At 40.1% G+C, this 14,587-nt stretch overlaps 1 protein-coding gene across 6 annotated transcripts in view; it reads right to left on the bottom strand.

Moving 5' to 3' along the window:
- Positions 1–14,587, bottom strand: part of wb (wing blister) — an 81,752-nt gene that overhangs the window by 686 nt on the left and 66,479 nt on the right. For 2 of the 6 annotated variants that reach the window (XM_090154583.1, XM_090154577.1), the window contains exons 11-53: positions 14,393–14,548; positions 14,028–14,324; positions 13,837–13,938; positions 13,553–13,767; positions 13,273–13,483; positions 12,765–13,200; positions 12,592–12,698; positions 12,344–12,521; positions 11,992–12,282; positions 11,555–11,931; positions 11,346–11,486; positions 11,107–11,277; positions 10,844–11,023; positions 10,657–10,781; positions 10,383–10,500; positions 10,179–10,319; positions 10,010–10,119; positions 9,868–9,951; positions 9,609–9,805; positions 9,405–9,547; positions 8,659–9,342; positions 8,425–8,585; positions 5,283–5,421; positions 5,102–5,210; positions 4,926–5,042; positions 4,682–4,858; positions 4,458–4,612; positions 4,237–4,392; positions 4,000–4,020; positions 3,713–3,867; positions 3,489–3,645; positions 3,274–3,413; positions 2,941–3,097; positions 2,614–2,882; positions 2,419–2,542; positions 2,189–2,356; positions 1,987–2,040; positions 1,730–1,869; positions 1,236–1,664; positions 814–1,153; positions 590–740; positions 383–516; positions 74–314 (exon numbers count right to left, since the gene is read on the bottom strand). In XM_090154583.1, the coding sequence (XP_090010709.1) occupies positions 74–314; positions 383–516; positions 590–740; positions 814–1,153; positions 1,236–1,664; positions 1,730–1,869; positions 1,987–2,040; positions 2,189–2,356; positions 2,419–2,542; positions 2,614–2,882; positions 2,941–3,097; positions 3,274–3,413; positions 3,489–3,645; positions 3,713–3,867; positions 4,000–4,020; positions 4,237–4,392; positions 4,458–4,612; positions 4,682–4,858; positions 4,926–5,042; positions 5,102–5,210; positions 5,283–5,421; positions 8,425–8,585; positions 8,659–9,342; positions 9,405–9,547; positions 9,609–9,805; positions 9,868–9,951; positions 10,010–10,119; positions 10,179–10,319; positions 10,383–10,500; positions 10,657–10,781; positions 10,844–11,023; positions 11,107–11,277; positions 11,346–11,486; positions 11,555–11,931; positions 11,992–12,282; positions 12,344–12,521; positions 12,592–12,698; positions 12,765–13,200; positions 13,273–13,483; positions 13,553–13,767; positions 13,837–13,938; positions 14,028–14,324; positions 14,393–14,548 (8,158 nt within the window). Of the gene's footprint in view, positions 1–73; positions 315–382; positions 517–589; positions 741–813; positions 1,154–1,235; positions 1,665–1,729; positions 1,870–1,986; positions 2,041–2,188; positions 2,357–2,418; positions 2,543–2,613; positions 2,883–2,940; positions 3,104–3,273; positions 3,414–3,488; positions 3,646–3,712; positions 3,868–3,999; positions 4,021–4,236; positions 4,393–4,457; positions 4,613–4,681; positions 4,859–4,925; positions 5,043–5,101; positions 5,211–5,282; positions 5,422–8,424; positions 8,586–8,658; positions 9,343–9,404; positions 9,548–9,608; positions 9,806–9,867; positions 9,952–10,009; positions 10,120–10,178; positions 10,320–10,382; positions 10,501–10,656; positions 10,782–10,843; positions 11,024–11,106; positions 11,278–11,345; positions 11,487–11,554; positions 11,932–11,991; positions 12,283–12,343; positions 12,522–12,591; positions 12,699–12,764; positions 13,201–13,272; positions 13,484–13,552; positions 13,768–13,836; positions 13,939–14,027; positions 14,325–14,392; positions 14,549–14,587 lie in introns of all 6 variants that reach the window. The other 4 variants (XM_090154578.1, XM_090154582.1, XM_090154579.1 and 1 more) reach the window with 4 other exon arrangements.

The raw sequence follows: 14,587 nt of genomic DNA, 5'->3' as shown, positions 1-14,587 counted from the left end.
GCATCAACCCAATAAAGATTCAAATTAACCTTCTTACTATTTGGTTAACGAATAAGTAGATAGAAAAGCTCACCTGGTATGCCACCGATGTACAGAGGACTAGAGGTTCTGGGTGTGGCTGTTCCGTCTCTGAATTTGTGGGAGCTAAGACCGTATGCCACTTCGTTGCTGTCCACCTTGAGGGTGATGGAGTCCTTGACGTAAAGCATTTTCAACACGTGCCATTTTCCATCGCACATTTCGTATTTGGAATGGAAGCCTTTAGTGGCGTTAAAGGAACCCAAACTAGTCCCGGTGTTAACGTTGGCTATTACCTGAAACAGCGGGGTTTAGCGCCATGTAACTTTGACCGGAATAAAAAACTAAAATTATTGATACTAACCTTTCCGTTCTTTATTTCTATAGCCAGACTGGGAGCGCCCGACGGGTCGCTAAGGCTAATTAGGATCCCGTTTAGTTTAGTCGTTTTGAATTCCAGAGCCAGGTCTAAGCGACCGCCCAAGTCAAAGTTGGAGCCTTCAAGTAAGTAACATTTTGGTTCGGTTCCACTTTCATAGTTTTATAATATAAAATTTATTTTTTTGCTCACTGAAAATAGCGTGACTGTCTCCGTTGAAATAAGCCCCGCGCTCAATTTTGGTGAAACATTGGATGACGTTCTCCAATTTCCCACTCGCGATGTCGATATATTTACCGTTGATTTCAAACTGCCGGACGCATCCTTTGAAACTTTCTCTTACCTAATAAAGAAAGAGCCGTGACAATTGCAAAAACACCTTCGCCAGTGGAACCCGTTTTGTGGTAATTACTTACCGAGATTTCCCGGGCCAGCTTGATACTTTCCGGGACTCCTCCGACGTACAAGGGCGGCGTCACTCCCAAACGTTTTCTCACCTTCATACTCTGGGTTGTGTCGTCACCGTTCACGCTAACTTCTAATCTGTGACCTTTCTTAACCAGCGTGACGTTATGCCACAAGCCATCGTTCAAGCCATTCTGGCTAACAACTTCGTGGTGCGTGTCGTCGAAACTAGCGACTTTGACCCGCCCATTATCCAAATAGACGACGAAATAGAACTTCTTACGACCATTCTTCAGAAACAGTAAGATTCCGTTAGGAAAGTACGTTCGGAATTCGAACGTCACGCTGAAACTAAAATGGAATAGAAAATATTCCAGAGTCACGCAAAAACAACGTCAAAGAGACAAAAACTAATTGAGAAAGCGCTACTTACTCTCTGGCGAAGAGTTTCTTATTGTTCAAACTTAAAGCGGCGTGACTTCGAATGGCGTCGCCAAATTTAACCGCTTGTTTTTCGACGGTAAATCTCTCCATGTCGGAGCACCTTTCAACTTGGGCTGTTGTTAAAACCGGCTCGTTGCTGTCGCTCATTTGGTGGTCGATTTGACTTTTAATGGCTCGGCCAATTCCAACTGATTCGAAGGACACCGGCTGATTGAATCGCAGCAATTTACCGTTGAAGACCGCGTCTTTGATTGTGCCCTTGAAGAACTTTCGACTGGCCGCCATATTGCCAATGTTTATTCTGTCGGGAACGCCGCCGAAGAAAAGGCCACCCTTTGACGGTGCCAAGATGGTAGTTCCCGAACCCTTGGGCAATCGAGCTACTTTTAAGGACTTGTCATTTACACTCAGTGTTATTCTAAAAAAAAGCGTTAAATCATGTAACAAGAGCTGAAATGTAATTGGAATATAAATTTCAATTACTTCCGATTCTGTCTGACCACCGTTACTGTATGATAGCGACCGTCGTTGACCTCCACCGCCGTTGAAATGACTGTGGGTTTGTCACCACTGCTGAATGTTCCCTCTAGTTTACCCCCCACGAGCGACAAGGAATAATATTGCTACGAAAAACGGGGAAATAGCTTATGAGATGTACTGGTATAATAATAACACGTGGTATTTATGATTATCGTTAGAAGCGTACAAGCGTTTATGGGTAGATTAGTACGTGTATTTACCTGCAATAAATCGCTCCAAGTCAGAGGTTTGCCTTTCTTTTTAGGGGGCATGTTCTAAAAAGGTTATTATTTTTAATTATGTTAGTATACAACACAATAAGGACGATGAGTGATTAATGAATTAAATAACCACAACCACATGACAATTAATTAATCCATTAAAATTAATTATTAACTGGTCAGTAATTACTGAAGTCCTTACGTCATTTCGGGCACTCTGTTCGTCTTGACCCTCAAACGTTGAGAGCAGTAACAGAGCGTCAGATTCCGCCGTTTGGAAAGTAAAACTGAAACTAGACTCGTTCGAGCCCAAAGTTTCTCCGTCTAGTTCGACGTAGCCCGAACCTTTGAAAGCTACTACTTTGACCACCTGTAGGTTAAAGTTGTCAGACAATAGTCGGGATATAAAAGGTAAAATCGATTTTAATTTACTTTATCAACGCAGCCGGGTTCAATGTTGTAGGAGCTGCCTTGGGAACCCAAGTTAATATTCGTTGTGTCTATTTGAATGGACTGTAGGCAACCCAAGAAACTGCGGAAGTTCAAATGCGGCCAGCTATTTATTGAAATACAGTTTTATTAGTATTTTGATGTAAGCTGTTTTTTATTCGGGTTTATTTCGATTACTTCGTAGTGGTAAAATTTGGCGGAATTCCGCCAAAGTACAGCTGACTTTTGCGTAGTTTCAATTTGCCAGTTATCTCGCTGGCTTTGGCTTCCCTCTCTTCCTGGTTGACAGTCAGCAATGCTATTTTCAACTGCCTTTGAGCCCCGACTTGCACCCAATCTCCCAAATTGTACTTCTTTTGCGTGGTCAAAGTCAGAGGAGGTCGATTACCTTCTCTAAACCGATAAACAACTCTTCCACCCCTCAATTCTAGCGAGATGTAATCTCCCTACAAAACAATACTAAGTAACGGGATTCTGAATAGTAGGGATAATCTCTTCTTTTACCGTTTCGGGATTAGGATTAAAGAACAATAGCGCGTCTTCGTCGAACGTCTTAAACCGCATCGTGACGGTATTTTCCATTTCATTGTACCCAAATATTTGCGGCATTATGACGTACCCATCGCCTTTGAAGGTGCACATTGTAGTATCTACGTCTTCGGTGGCCCTTTAATTGAGAGGGAAAATTTATTTGAAATTAATTCGATATCATAAAATATATGCACTTAAATTATCTCAATGGGAAACCCGTAATATGTAACTGAGCTTACCACCACTTAATCCTATTCGAAAGCGTGAAAACGAAGTTGGCTTAGCTATTATATTCAACAAAGACAGAAACCGAAACCAACTAACCCCTCTTTGCAGGCGTCGCAACCTTTATTGCTTTTGAAGTTCCATAAACCAACGCGTTTTCCGTCCAAATAAACTTCATGTAGACAACCGGCGAAGGAATTGGTTTTCAAGTCTCTCGGAGGCTACCATAGCAATAAGAACAATATTCGGAATAAATAATGGTACTTCGAACTTCGCAATTTTCTAGTTCCACTAACCTTATACCCCGTAGGTAAACCCCCGATATAGAAATAAGAATCTTTGTCAATGTCCATTTTCGAGAATCCAGCGGTGGATGACCCTTGGACTTCATCGGGGTCAGGCAGTTGGCCATCCGGAGTTCTCTTCACAGTCAAAGTCGCGGAGTTGCCAACTCTGTGTGAAAATCGTGTCATTATTTCAATGGTCGAGCCTCGCTTAAAGAACAAGGAGTGCAACCGACCTGGTAACTTCAATCTTGTACCATTGGCTATTTTTCACCAAATGAGGGTCGTTGGTTTCGATGATGGCTTTGTGCTGTATAGTTTGTGTCCCACCACCGGCGTTCCATATGAAACGGATACTGCGATTGTACATTTCAAGGGCCATGAAGTCGTCCTATAATTACACCCCCAAATAAAGTTAACGGCAGTTCTAAAGAAACACTCTCAAAGGTTACAAAACATCGAGGGAATGATTAGGGGGTATTTAAATTTGATTAAACGTTAAAGTCATTGAAAAAAGTCTTACTGGTTCTCTCCCTTCGGGCACCTGATTCATCATCAATGGATTTTAGAAAAGCAGAGTTTCATTAGTGTTAGGTCTAAATATTATTTGATTAGTTCATGAATAGGCTTATATTTAAAATCTGCGTAAACTCCTTCGTTACCATAAGTTAATGAACGATATTAAGCCATTAATCCAATCACCTCGTTTTGGTTTTAACTTGTTAAGCCTACGTCCTATTAATTAGTCGAATCTTTCTACCTTTTTATTACTTCCCAAGAAGAACAGCAAACTGTCCCTGGCTTCGCTTTTGATGGCGTAGTTCAGCAGAATATTGTTGAATGTCGTTGGTTCTACTTCCGGGCGGAAGGAACGAACGCATTGGTTTTTATCGTTGGCGCTCAATGAGATTTTAATCTGTGGAAGAATCGAAATCTCTCTTGAAGAGCAGTTATAGAGAGTGGAAAGTAAAAACATCGTACCGAAGAAGCCTTTTGTTTGGCTAGTAATATTTTATCCCTGAGAGCCTTCAAATCCAGTTGCATGTCTCCGTGAAGTTTCGTCACCTTCTTGGCTAATTTTTCGGCGTTGTCCGCTTTCACGGAAGAGGCTCTGATGTCCGAACGGGCCTTTTCGACTAGTGTGATAATTGTACGGTTGGAACCTTTGCAAAGGCCATTTACACGAAGTGAATACATGATCTTACTAATTTTGGTGATGTTGTCGAGTCCTTCGGCGGATCCGGCTGAGATAAGACGGACTTTCGGTAGAAGTTCCTTCGTAATTCGGTCGTTGATATCGTCAATAAGTCCGTGCGTGTCACCCAAGTCATTCATCGTGTGCCGATGCTTCTTCGCCAAATCTTTCAAACTGTCCAGTCCACCTAGGGTTACATTGAAATTAGCGAAAGTCGTGGATTTTCTGTCTTTCTTTAACAAAAAAAAACAAACCTGTTGGGAGTTTCAGTAAGGCTTTGTTGATGAGGTCAAGATTCCGATAGCTGTCTTGCAAGTCATTCGCTACTCCATCGAGAACTTTCTTTTTTCGGTTCAACGCCGACTTCAATTCTAATATCATATATATTTTAATTACACCTTCGCTGATGACACTTAACCTACGAACCTACCAGGAACTTTCGCGAAGTTCAGGTTATTCGCTTCATCCAATAATTTTTTGCTAAGTTCTTTTGCTTTTTTAGCCTGCGCGGTCAAGGCGTCATCGGTTCCAGGATAAGCCTAAATATGATAACCAACCATCTTCCATAAGTCAATCATTCGACTAATATTTAACCACCAAATACTATTAACTCGTTCATAGGCAGTTTCGGCGGCTTCTAGAGCTCTTTTGGCGGCGGCCTCAGCGGCGTCTAGGGCATCTACTATGCTTTTGTAGGCGTTAGCGGCTTGGAGGGGCAAATCGGAAACCTTCCGAGTTACGTTGAATAACCTGCAACGAAAAAAAATGGATTAGGAACAAAATAACTTGAGAGTGGTAATTTTAAAAGAAGAGTATTTGCAGTTCTCTATGTATAACACGCTACGCTTAGCTAGTGCTCCGAGTGGGTTCGGTGCCCTTTGTGGTTCTTCAATGAAACACGATATTACAAGGTTTCATTACCACAATAGAAGCTCTACAAAGTAAACGGTAACTTGTCGTGCCACTAGCGAAAGTATGGAACGCCAAACCGGAAAAAACTCTCTTATATTATAGTAGAAATTTTATCATAAAATGGTAGAAAATTCATTTATAATATGGTAGGAAATCCAACCATAATATAATAGAAAAATTGCTTCTATAATATAGTAGAAAAATGCTTCTATAATATAGTAGGAAAATGGTTCTATAATATAGTAGGAAAATGCTTCTATAATATAGTAGGAAAATGGTTCTATAATATAGTAGGAAAATGGTTCTATAATATAGTAGGAAAATGCTTCTATAATATAGTAGGAAAATGCTTCTTTAATATAGTAGTAATTTCATCTATAATATAGTAGTAAATTCATCTATAATATAGTAGTAGTAAATTCATCTATAATATAGTAGAAACTTTATTATGAAGTGAAAACCCTTCACTAAAATCAAGAATGCATTCAGGTACCTGATTGAATTTTTGCTAAAATATATTGGAACAAAGAAATTTTCAGCGAAACAGAACGCATGGGATTACCAATTGAACGCACCATAGCGGGAGGAAGGATAAATCTTCCACAGGGGATTCCGGATTGAACGCACTATAGCGGAAGGAGGGTGTAGAGGGCTGGGGGATCAGAATGGCAATGGAACGAGAAAACTCTCTCATTTTTTGCCCCCACCACAGTCGTTTTGAATTTTAGTACTATATTATAGAAGCATTTTTCTACTATATTATAGAAGCATTTTTCTACTATATTATAGAAGCATTTTTCTACTATATTATAGAAGCATTTTTCTACTATATTATAGAAGCATTTTTCTACTATATTATAGAAGCATTTTTTCTACTTAATTATGAAGTTCCTATCATATTATAGATGAAGTTCCTATCATATTATAGATGAAGTTCCTATCATATTATAGATGAAGTTCCTATCATATTATAGATGAAGTTCCTATCATATTATAGATGAAGTTCCTATCATATTATAGATGAAGTTCCTATCATATTATAGATGAAGTTCCTATCATATTATAGATGAAGTTCCTATCATATTATAGATGAAGTTCCTATCATATTATAGATGAAGTTCCTATCATATTATAGATGAAGTTCCTATCATATTATAGATGAAGTTCCTATCATATTATAGATGAAGTTCCTATCATATTATAGATGAAGTTCCTATCATATTATAGATGAAGTTCCTATCATATTATAGATGAAGTTCCTATCATATTATAGATGAAGTTCCTATCATATTATAGATGAAGTTCCTATCATATTATAGATGAAGTTCCTATCATATTATAGATTAAGTTCCTATCATATTATAGATTAAGTTCCTATCATATTATAGATTAAGTTCCTATCATATTATAGATTAAGTTCCTATCATATTATAGATTAAGTTCCTATCATATTATAGATGAAGTTCCTATCATATTATAGATTAAGTTCCTATCATATTATAGATTAAGTTCCTATCATATTATAGATGAAGTTCCTATCATATTATAGATTAAGTTCCTATCATATTATAGATTAAGTTCCTATCATATTATAGATTAAGTTCCTATCATATTATAGATTAAGTTCCTATCATATTATAGATGAAGTTCCTATCATATTATAGATTAAGTTCCTATCATATTATAGATTAAGTTCCTATCATATTATAGATTAAGTTCCTATCATATTATAGATTAAGTTCCTATCATATTATAGATTAAGTTCCTATCATATTATAGATGAAGTTACTATCATATTATAGATTAAGTTCCTATCATATTATAGATTAAGTTCCTATCATATTATAGATTAAGTTCCTATCATATTATAGATTAAGTTCCTATCATATTATAGATTAAGTTCCTATCATATTATAGATGAAGTTCCTATCATATTATAGATTAAGTTCCTATCATATTATAGATTAAGTTCCTATCATATTATAGATGAAGTTCCTATCATATTATAGATTAAGTTCCTATCATATTATAGATTAAGTTCCTATCATATTATAGATGAAGTTCCTATCATATTATAGATTAAGTTCCTATCATATTATAGATTAAGTTCCTATCATATTATAGATGAAGTTCCTATCATATTATAGATTAAGTTCCTATCATATTATAGATTAAGTTCCTATCATATTATAGATTAAGTTCCTATCATATTATAGATTAAGTTCCTATCATATTATAGATTAAGTTCCTATCATATTATAGATGAAGTTCCTATCATATTATAGATGAAGTTCCTATCATATTATAGATGAATTTCCTATCATATTATAGATTAATTTTCTACTATAATAAAAGAGAGCATTCTTCTACTATATTATAGAAGCATTTTTTTTCTACTATATTATAGAAGCATTTTTTTCTACTTTATTATGGTTGAATTTCCTATCATATTATAGATTAATTTTTTAGATGAGTTTTTTCCGGTTTGTAGTACCATATATCATAGATAAATCTTCTACTATATTATAGTGCTCCCTACTATATTATAGTGCTCCCTACTATATTATAGTGCTCCCTACTATATTATAGTGCTCCCTACTATATTATAGTGCTCCCTACTATATTATATATGACGTTTCTACTATATTATAGTGTTATCTACTATAATATTGTGTTTTAATTCAGTTTTTTCCGGTTTGGCGTTCCATACTAAAGCGTAGTTTTAAAATGTTAAGCATTTGTAAATATATTTTAGTTTTTTTTCTCAAAAACACAGGTTAAGACTAGGCTGGAAGTGTAGATATAGCTTTATTTGAGGGAGATAGCACGTTCAATACTTACTTGGCTAAATTATCGGCTTGTCGTTTGAGTTTATCGGCGTGCTCTTGCGCCGGCATAACGTATTTCTTCAAATATTCCGGATTCAACCTAGCTAGAATACCACGTTTCTCTTCCATTTGTTGGGTTAGATTGTCCAGTTCTCTCATGGCCCTCGGTACATTCTTAAAACCATATAAAATTAAGTAAACAAATCGTCGAAACACGTTTAATGAGCCTTTACGTCTAGCCGCGTACCTCAAATTTAACTGCAGCATCTAATAAAGCCTTCCTAGCTTTCTCCAAGTGGTCATCCGCTTCATTCAGAGTGTCATTACTCCAACCCAAATGTTCGTTGGATTTGGAAATGGCGTACTTGATTTCGTTGGTAGATTTCCTGGCGGCCGCGATCTGTTTCAAGGCCGAAAGAGTGGGTTCCTGCACCCCGCTCTGGATCTTATTGACGAGTTCGGTCATGTAGTCGTCAACTTGCTTCAGCCTCTCCCTCAAGCCGTCGACCCTTAGAGGGTCGCTGGTCATGCTTTTGACTCGTTCCAAAAGAGCTTCGGCTTTCCTTAACTCCCGTTGAGCTTCTTCGCTGGGTTTAGTGAAGTCCCTTTCCCTCAATTCCTTCAAAATGCGTTCGGCGTCTGCCAAATCGGCATCTATACCCCTTCCGGAGTGACCGGAGATGGAGCCTCGATTCCTCAGACCGTCGACTATCTCTTGAATATAATCCCAAAGTTCATCTAAGAATTTCAGCAGAGCCCTCGCTTCTTCGTGAGTGCCAATGGCCTCCATAGTGCTCTGTGGGGCTCTTTTAGCTAATTCGTTTGCCTTCAAGAGTAAAAGTTGGGCTTGTTGGGTGTCAAGGTTGAAAGTGGCGTTTCCCAGCAGTCGTTGACCTTGATGTATAATGACCTCGCGTTCTTCAATTCGTCGCTAATTAACGAAAATAAATAACGAGGTTAAAGCCAATTTAATACTTTGAATAATTGACAAACCTTTAATAAGATGGTTTCGTTATTGATGGAAAAGAGGTAACCCCAAGGTGCGGGAGAAATACCCGAAAGATTCGTTCTTGCCACCATATCCATCAAAAAGTCGACCTCGTCCAAGAGAACTCCGGTACAGTTGTCGTTGCAAGCTAGAGAACACGTTTTATATCACGAAAGAGCTAATACTGGATTATTTTAGCCGAGACTCACATTTGCATCCGTATGCTGTGAGGAAATAACGCGGAAGACATCTAGTACAATCTTTGCCTGTAATTCCCTCGAGACAATCGCACTGCCCAGTTAGCTTATCGCAATAAGGACTTTTAGAGCCGTACGTGTTGCAGTTGCAAGGTTGACAAGTGCTTCCTCCTCGACCCAACGGATCACCATAGTAACCATCCGCGCAACTAAAAGGTGACATAAATCGTATTTTATAGTGATGAACTTTTCTTTGTTGAAATAGAATTACGTTTCGCAATGACGTCCAGCGTATCCGGCTTGGCAGTTGGTACAAACGTAATCGAGGCCTTCGGGGCGACACGAGTCGCTAAAGCTATAAACAAATTATCAGAGCTATTTCACAAAGGTATATAGAGTAAAGATCTAGTTACCTGCTGGTAACAGTCGGACAAGCGCAACGGCGACAACCCAGAGCTGGATCCCCGTAGTATCCTTTGTTACACGCGTTGCAATAAGGACCACCGGTATTTCCAGTGCAGTTCTAACGTTTAACGCGAAGATTTAGTCAGAAATCTGCAAAAATTGTTTAGATAAACCTACGAAGCAAATTCCAGTTTCCGGATCGCAAGTTCGACTTCTGTTATTGCAAGGGCAAGGTTCGGCCCAGCCGACCAAGTCCAAGATGTCCTTGCTGTCCAAATAGTTGGGTTTGCGTTTCCTGTAATAGCCAGGTGCCGGGTCCTACAATAGGTCCAAATTATTATAGATAATGCTAGATGGAATTTAAAATCGTTAATTACTAACTTGGCAAGATAGTCCGGTGTACTGAGGAGGACAACGACAAACTTCGCAGCCTTGCGACAGCGACGTAACTTGTCCAGTAGATAACGGTGTGGCGATTTGAAGAGAAACGTTACTTATCCTAGAATAAAAGGTTTTGTGGCGTTAAAACGACTAAAAGCGTAAAAAAAATCAAAGAAAATCAACCTCATCTTTTTCCTTATTGGTTAGCAGAAGGTACAAATATGTATTTTGAGAAAAGGTATTAGGAGAATAAAGGCAAAATAATCAATTTAACCTGGCGTATTTAACATCCGGACCTTCAGTAGATCGGATCAAAATATGCTGTAGGTTCTGTAAGGCAACCATCAACAACTCCCTGGTGACCGGTAGATGCGGATTATTATGTTGCTGCCATTCGCTCTATAAAGAATGGACGTATTATCTCTGTCCGCAAAAGATTCACTAAAATGTTTTTATTTAACCTCGTGAAATCTAATAGAGTAGTGTCCACCGTAGACCTGTTTGAAATGATGATGGGTCAAAATCAGGCGATGGTTTCCTTGCAGAAGAACGAGTGGAAACGGTTCCAAGAGGGCGTCGGGGAATCTGCTGTTACTGTGAATGTCGATGCGGAAGCTGATATTCCCGTTGTAAGCCGAAACCTAAACAAAACAAAATTTACAGAGCTAATCCGTTAGAGAAAGAATTTGGAAGATTATCATTCCGCGGTCTTATTTTTAGGTACCTTGTCCCCCAAGAACTCTTCTGGTAAGGACCAATAGAGGGGCTGGTCTAAGACGTAAGGAATTCCTACGTTGACATCTCCCTTCACTCCCGGAATAACCTTTAATCCGTGCAGGGAAGTAAGTTCCGTGTCTCCCGTTGACATTCTTACCGTTCTCGACGGTAAGGTCACCTTAAGTAAAATCATCTCGTAAAATAAGCGTCATTGGTATGGAAACCGCCTTTTTCCCAAATAAGTACCTGAGACCAATAAACTTTAGCTTGATCGCAGCTTTGCGCTTTTCCGAAACAAAAACAAGTGAAACAGCCTTTGGGATTGTTCGAGGAAAGGCCAAAAGTTCCCTGTCTACATCTCTCGCACTTTTTGCCATCAACGTTAGCCTAAGCAAACCTTCGTGTTAATTTACGGGTTAAGTGTTAAAAAAAAGTAATTGTGCCAATTTTAAGACCTTGCAAGGACATTGTCCACTCTCGTCACATTGACAAGGGCCTCTTCCTCCTGCTGAGCAATGACCCGGTTGGGTACCGTCCAAGTTGCACTTGCAACGCCGACAGTTGGGAAACCTATAAAATCCGTATCGGCATTTGTCGCATTTCCGGCCTTCGAACCCTTCCGAACAAGTACAATGGCCATTCGACGGGTCGCACTCTTGTCGTTCCGAGCCTTGCGGGTTACATTCGCAGGGTTTGCAGCCTCGAGAAGGGTCGTAGCCCCAGGCAACCGGAGCGCAACGTTGGCAGTTTTGACCAGTAGTGTACGGTGGACAAACGCATCGGCCATTTTTGGGATCGCAAGTTCGGCCTGGTATATCGCATGGGTCGCATTCTGTTCACGCGGAATGGTAAGACTCGGTTCTTTGAATCATAAAACATTCGTATTACTTACTCTTGCAACCAGCAACGGAAAACCCGTAATGACCGGGCAAACAGGCGTCGCAGTGTTTGTTGCCCACGCCGGGCTTACAGTTACATTGACCGTACAGTTGGTTACAAAGAGGCGATATAGAACCGGTATAGTTGCAATTGCACGGTTCGCAGCCCTTCTCCGAGACCAAATTCCAGTAGCCGTCCTGACACTGATCGCAAGTTCGTCCTGAAATGTGAGGTTTACATCTACACTGCCCCGTCACTTCGTCGCACTGAGGACTCAAAGAACCATTGGGGTCGCATTTACAATCTAAATGGGTTACGTAAGATTCAAAGTCGAGCCCCGCAATAATTCATTGCAATTTACGTACATTTACATCCATCGTTGGAAAACCCGTAATAAGCTTCCAAGCACTGGTCACAACGGGTACCAAAAACGCCTGGCTTGCACCTACATTGGCCAGTGACGGCATCGCAGTTTGGAGATTCGGAACCGATGGAATTACATCTACAAGGAATGCAACCAAGCTCTACGTTTCCGTAGCCGTCCTTCAAAAAGACCACAATTTAGACAAAGCAAAGGGAATCAAATTTATATCAGGCTACGGAAAACACTCACAGCGCATCTATCGCAAGCAATCCCCACGAAGTTAGGCTTGCAAATACATTGTCCTACTGTTTTATCGCAGTCGTTTGATTCGGAACCGTATTTACTACAAGTACAAGCTGGGCGAAATAACGACAAATTAAAGTAATTACCCTAGAATAAGTTACGCGATGAGTTGTACTTACGCCTGCAATCTCGGGCAAGGGGGTTACCAAAGTGTCCCGGTAAACATTCGTTGCAGTTCCAACCACCAGTGTTACCGGTGCACCTAAGGCACCTTCCAGTTACGGAGTCGCAATAGCCGGGCAGTTGTCGTTCCAATCCTTCACCGCATTCGCAAGGTTGACAGTAGCCTCCTGGGGTCATTGGATTCCCGAAATATCCGTTGGCGCACCTTTCGCATTTGTCTCCGGTGTATCCAATCGCGCAGTCGTTACAAATGTAATCTTTTCGTCCATCCGAAGTTGTAACGGCGTTACAGGTCGGAGAAAAGTTGTTGCTGGGAATTTCCAGTGGACAAGCGCATTTCTTACAGTCGTAAGGTGTTCCTAAGTTTGGGTTGCCGTAATAACCGGGAAGGCACCGTTCGCATTTGACTCCCATTGTATGATGCAGGCAGTTCTAGGGAATAAGACGAAAAGTTTAGGCGAATTCCAATTATTTAACTTAACCTAATTCGAATAGGAGACTAACCTGACATTCTCCAGTCCTTTCGTGGCAAGATTCGGCGTGATTGTTACAATCACAGCGTTCACAAACGCCATTAATTTTTCGATATCCAGGAGAGCATAACTCGCATGACAGTCCGGTATATCCCAGTGGACATTTGCAATATTCGACGCCTGTCATTTTGCGGATGGTGTTCGATTCCTTAGCGGCAGTTTCCATTTCGACATTATACAAACTAACGAGAGTAATAATTAGCCACTGTCGTAAAGATAACTGACAATGCGTTCAAATACGTTTAACTTACGTGGCTTCAATTTGGTCAGTGTGAAATTTGGCCCTAATGAGCAGCCTCTTCACATTATTCAGAATTTTAGCGAATAAGTCTCTGGTGACGGGCTCTCCAGGGGTACTGTCCGGGTTTAGAATGAACCAATTTTGCTCCCGAAGCGGAACGGTGATGGTCGTGTTATCTTCGTCCGTTTGTTTTCCCCAACTGTACCCAATCATCACATTTTCACCCTTATCGATAATTTCAATTAAGAAAATGGTTATTTAAAGTGCTCCTACCCCCTCAAAGAGAAATCTTACCTCCAAAATTACGTCGGAAGCGTCGGTATATATTCCGGAAGTATCGCCTCTAGCCACGACGTAACTAATAAGAAATCTGAGATCGCCACCGTAGGAGTATAGCTGTACAAGGTCAAAGAGTTTCATTTCGAAAAAATATAGTGATGGATGGATGGATGGATGGAGTTCAAATATATAACGAAAGAACTTACTTTCTTGCCCAAGTAGTTGGGTGGGGCCCGCCAATAGTAGTTGTCAATTCCGCTAATGTCATCGTGGGCAATCGTAGCGACTCCGTTGACGAAAACTGGTCGAACCACTTTGGTTCCTTTGATATCGGTCACCTTCCAATCAGGAAGGCTTTTGACTAGTTCGATACCCCAGTCGCTTGACTCGCACTTGTCCGTGATTCCGAAGCAATAGCAGGGACTGCAACCGTCGGGATTGTTGGCGTCCAGGTTATAAAAACCCTCCTTGCACAGGTTGCAATTAGGACCCTCCACGTTTTTCTACGGCAAACGTGACACCTTACCGTTAAAATGTCACTCTAAACTATTTAAAATATATCCCTACTAACTTTGCATCTGCAAGCGCCCTCGCAGACTTTGGGTTCAATCGATCCGGCATAGTTGCAAGGACAAGCTTCGCACAGGGGATAGCTACGATAACCAGGCGCGCAATGCTCGCATTTCTTACCAGTGAAACCTTGTTTGCAGAGACAATCACCGGGATACTAAAGGAGTATTACGTCAGTATTAAAATAGATCGTACA

Source organism: Leiobunum rupestre, chromosome 7 (assembly GCF_980474605.1).
Source record: "Leiobunum rupestre chromosome 7, qqLeiRupe1.1.hap1, whole genome shotgun sequence".
NCBI lineage: Eukaryota > Metazoa > Arthropoda > Arachnida > Opiliones > Sclerosomatidae > Leiobunum > Leiobunum rupestre.
Note: the sequence above shows the minus strand (reverse complement) of the source record. Positions and strands in the feature narration are given on the sequence as shown.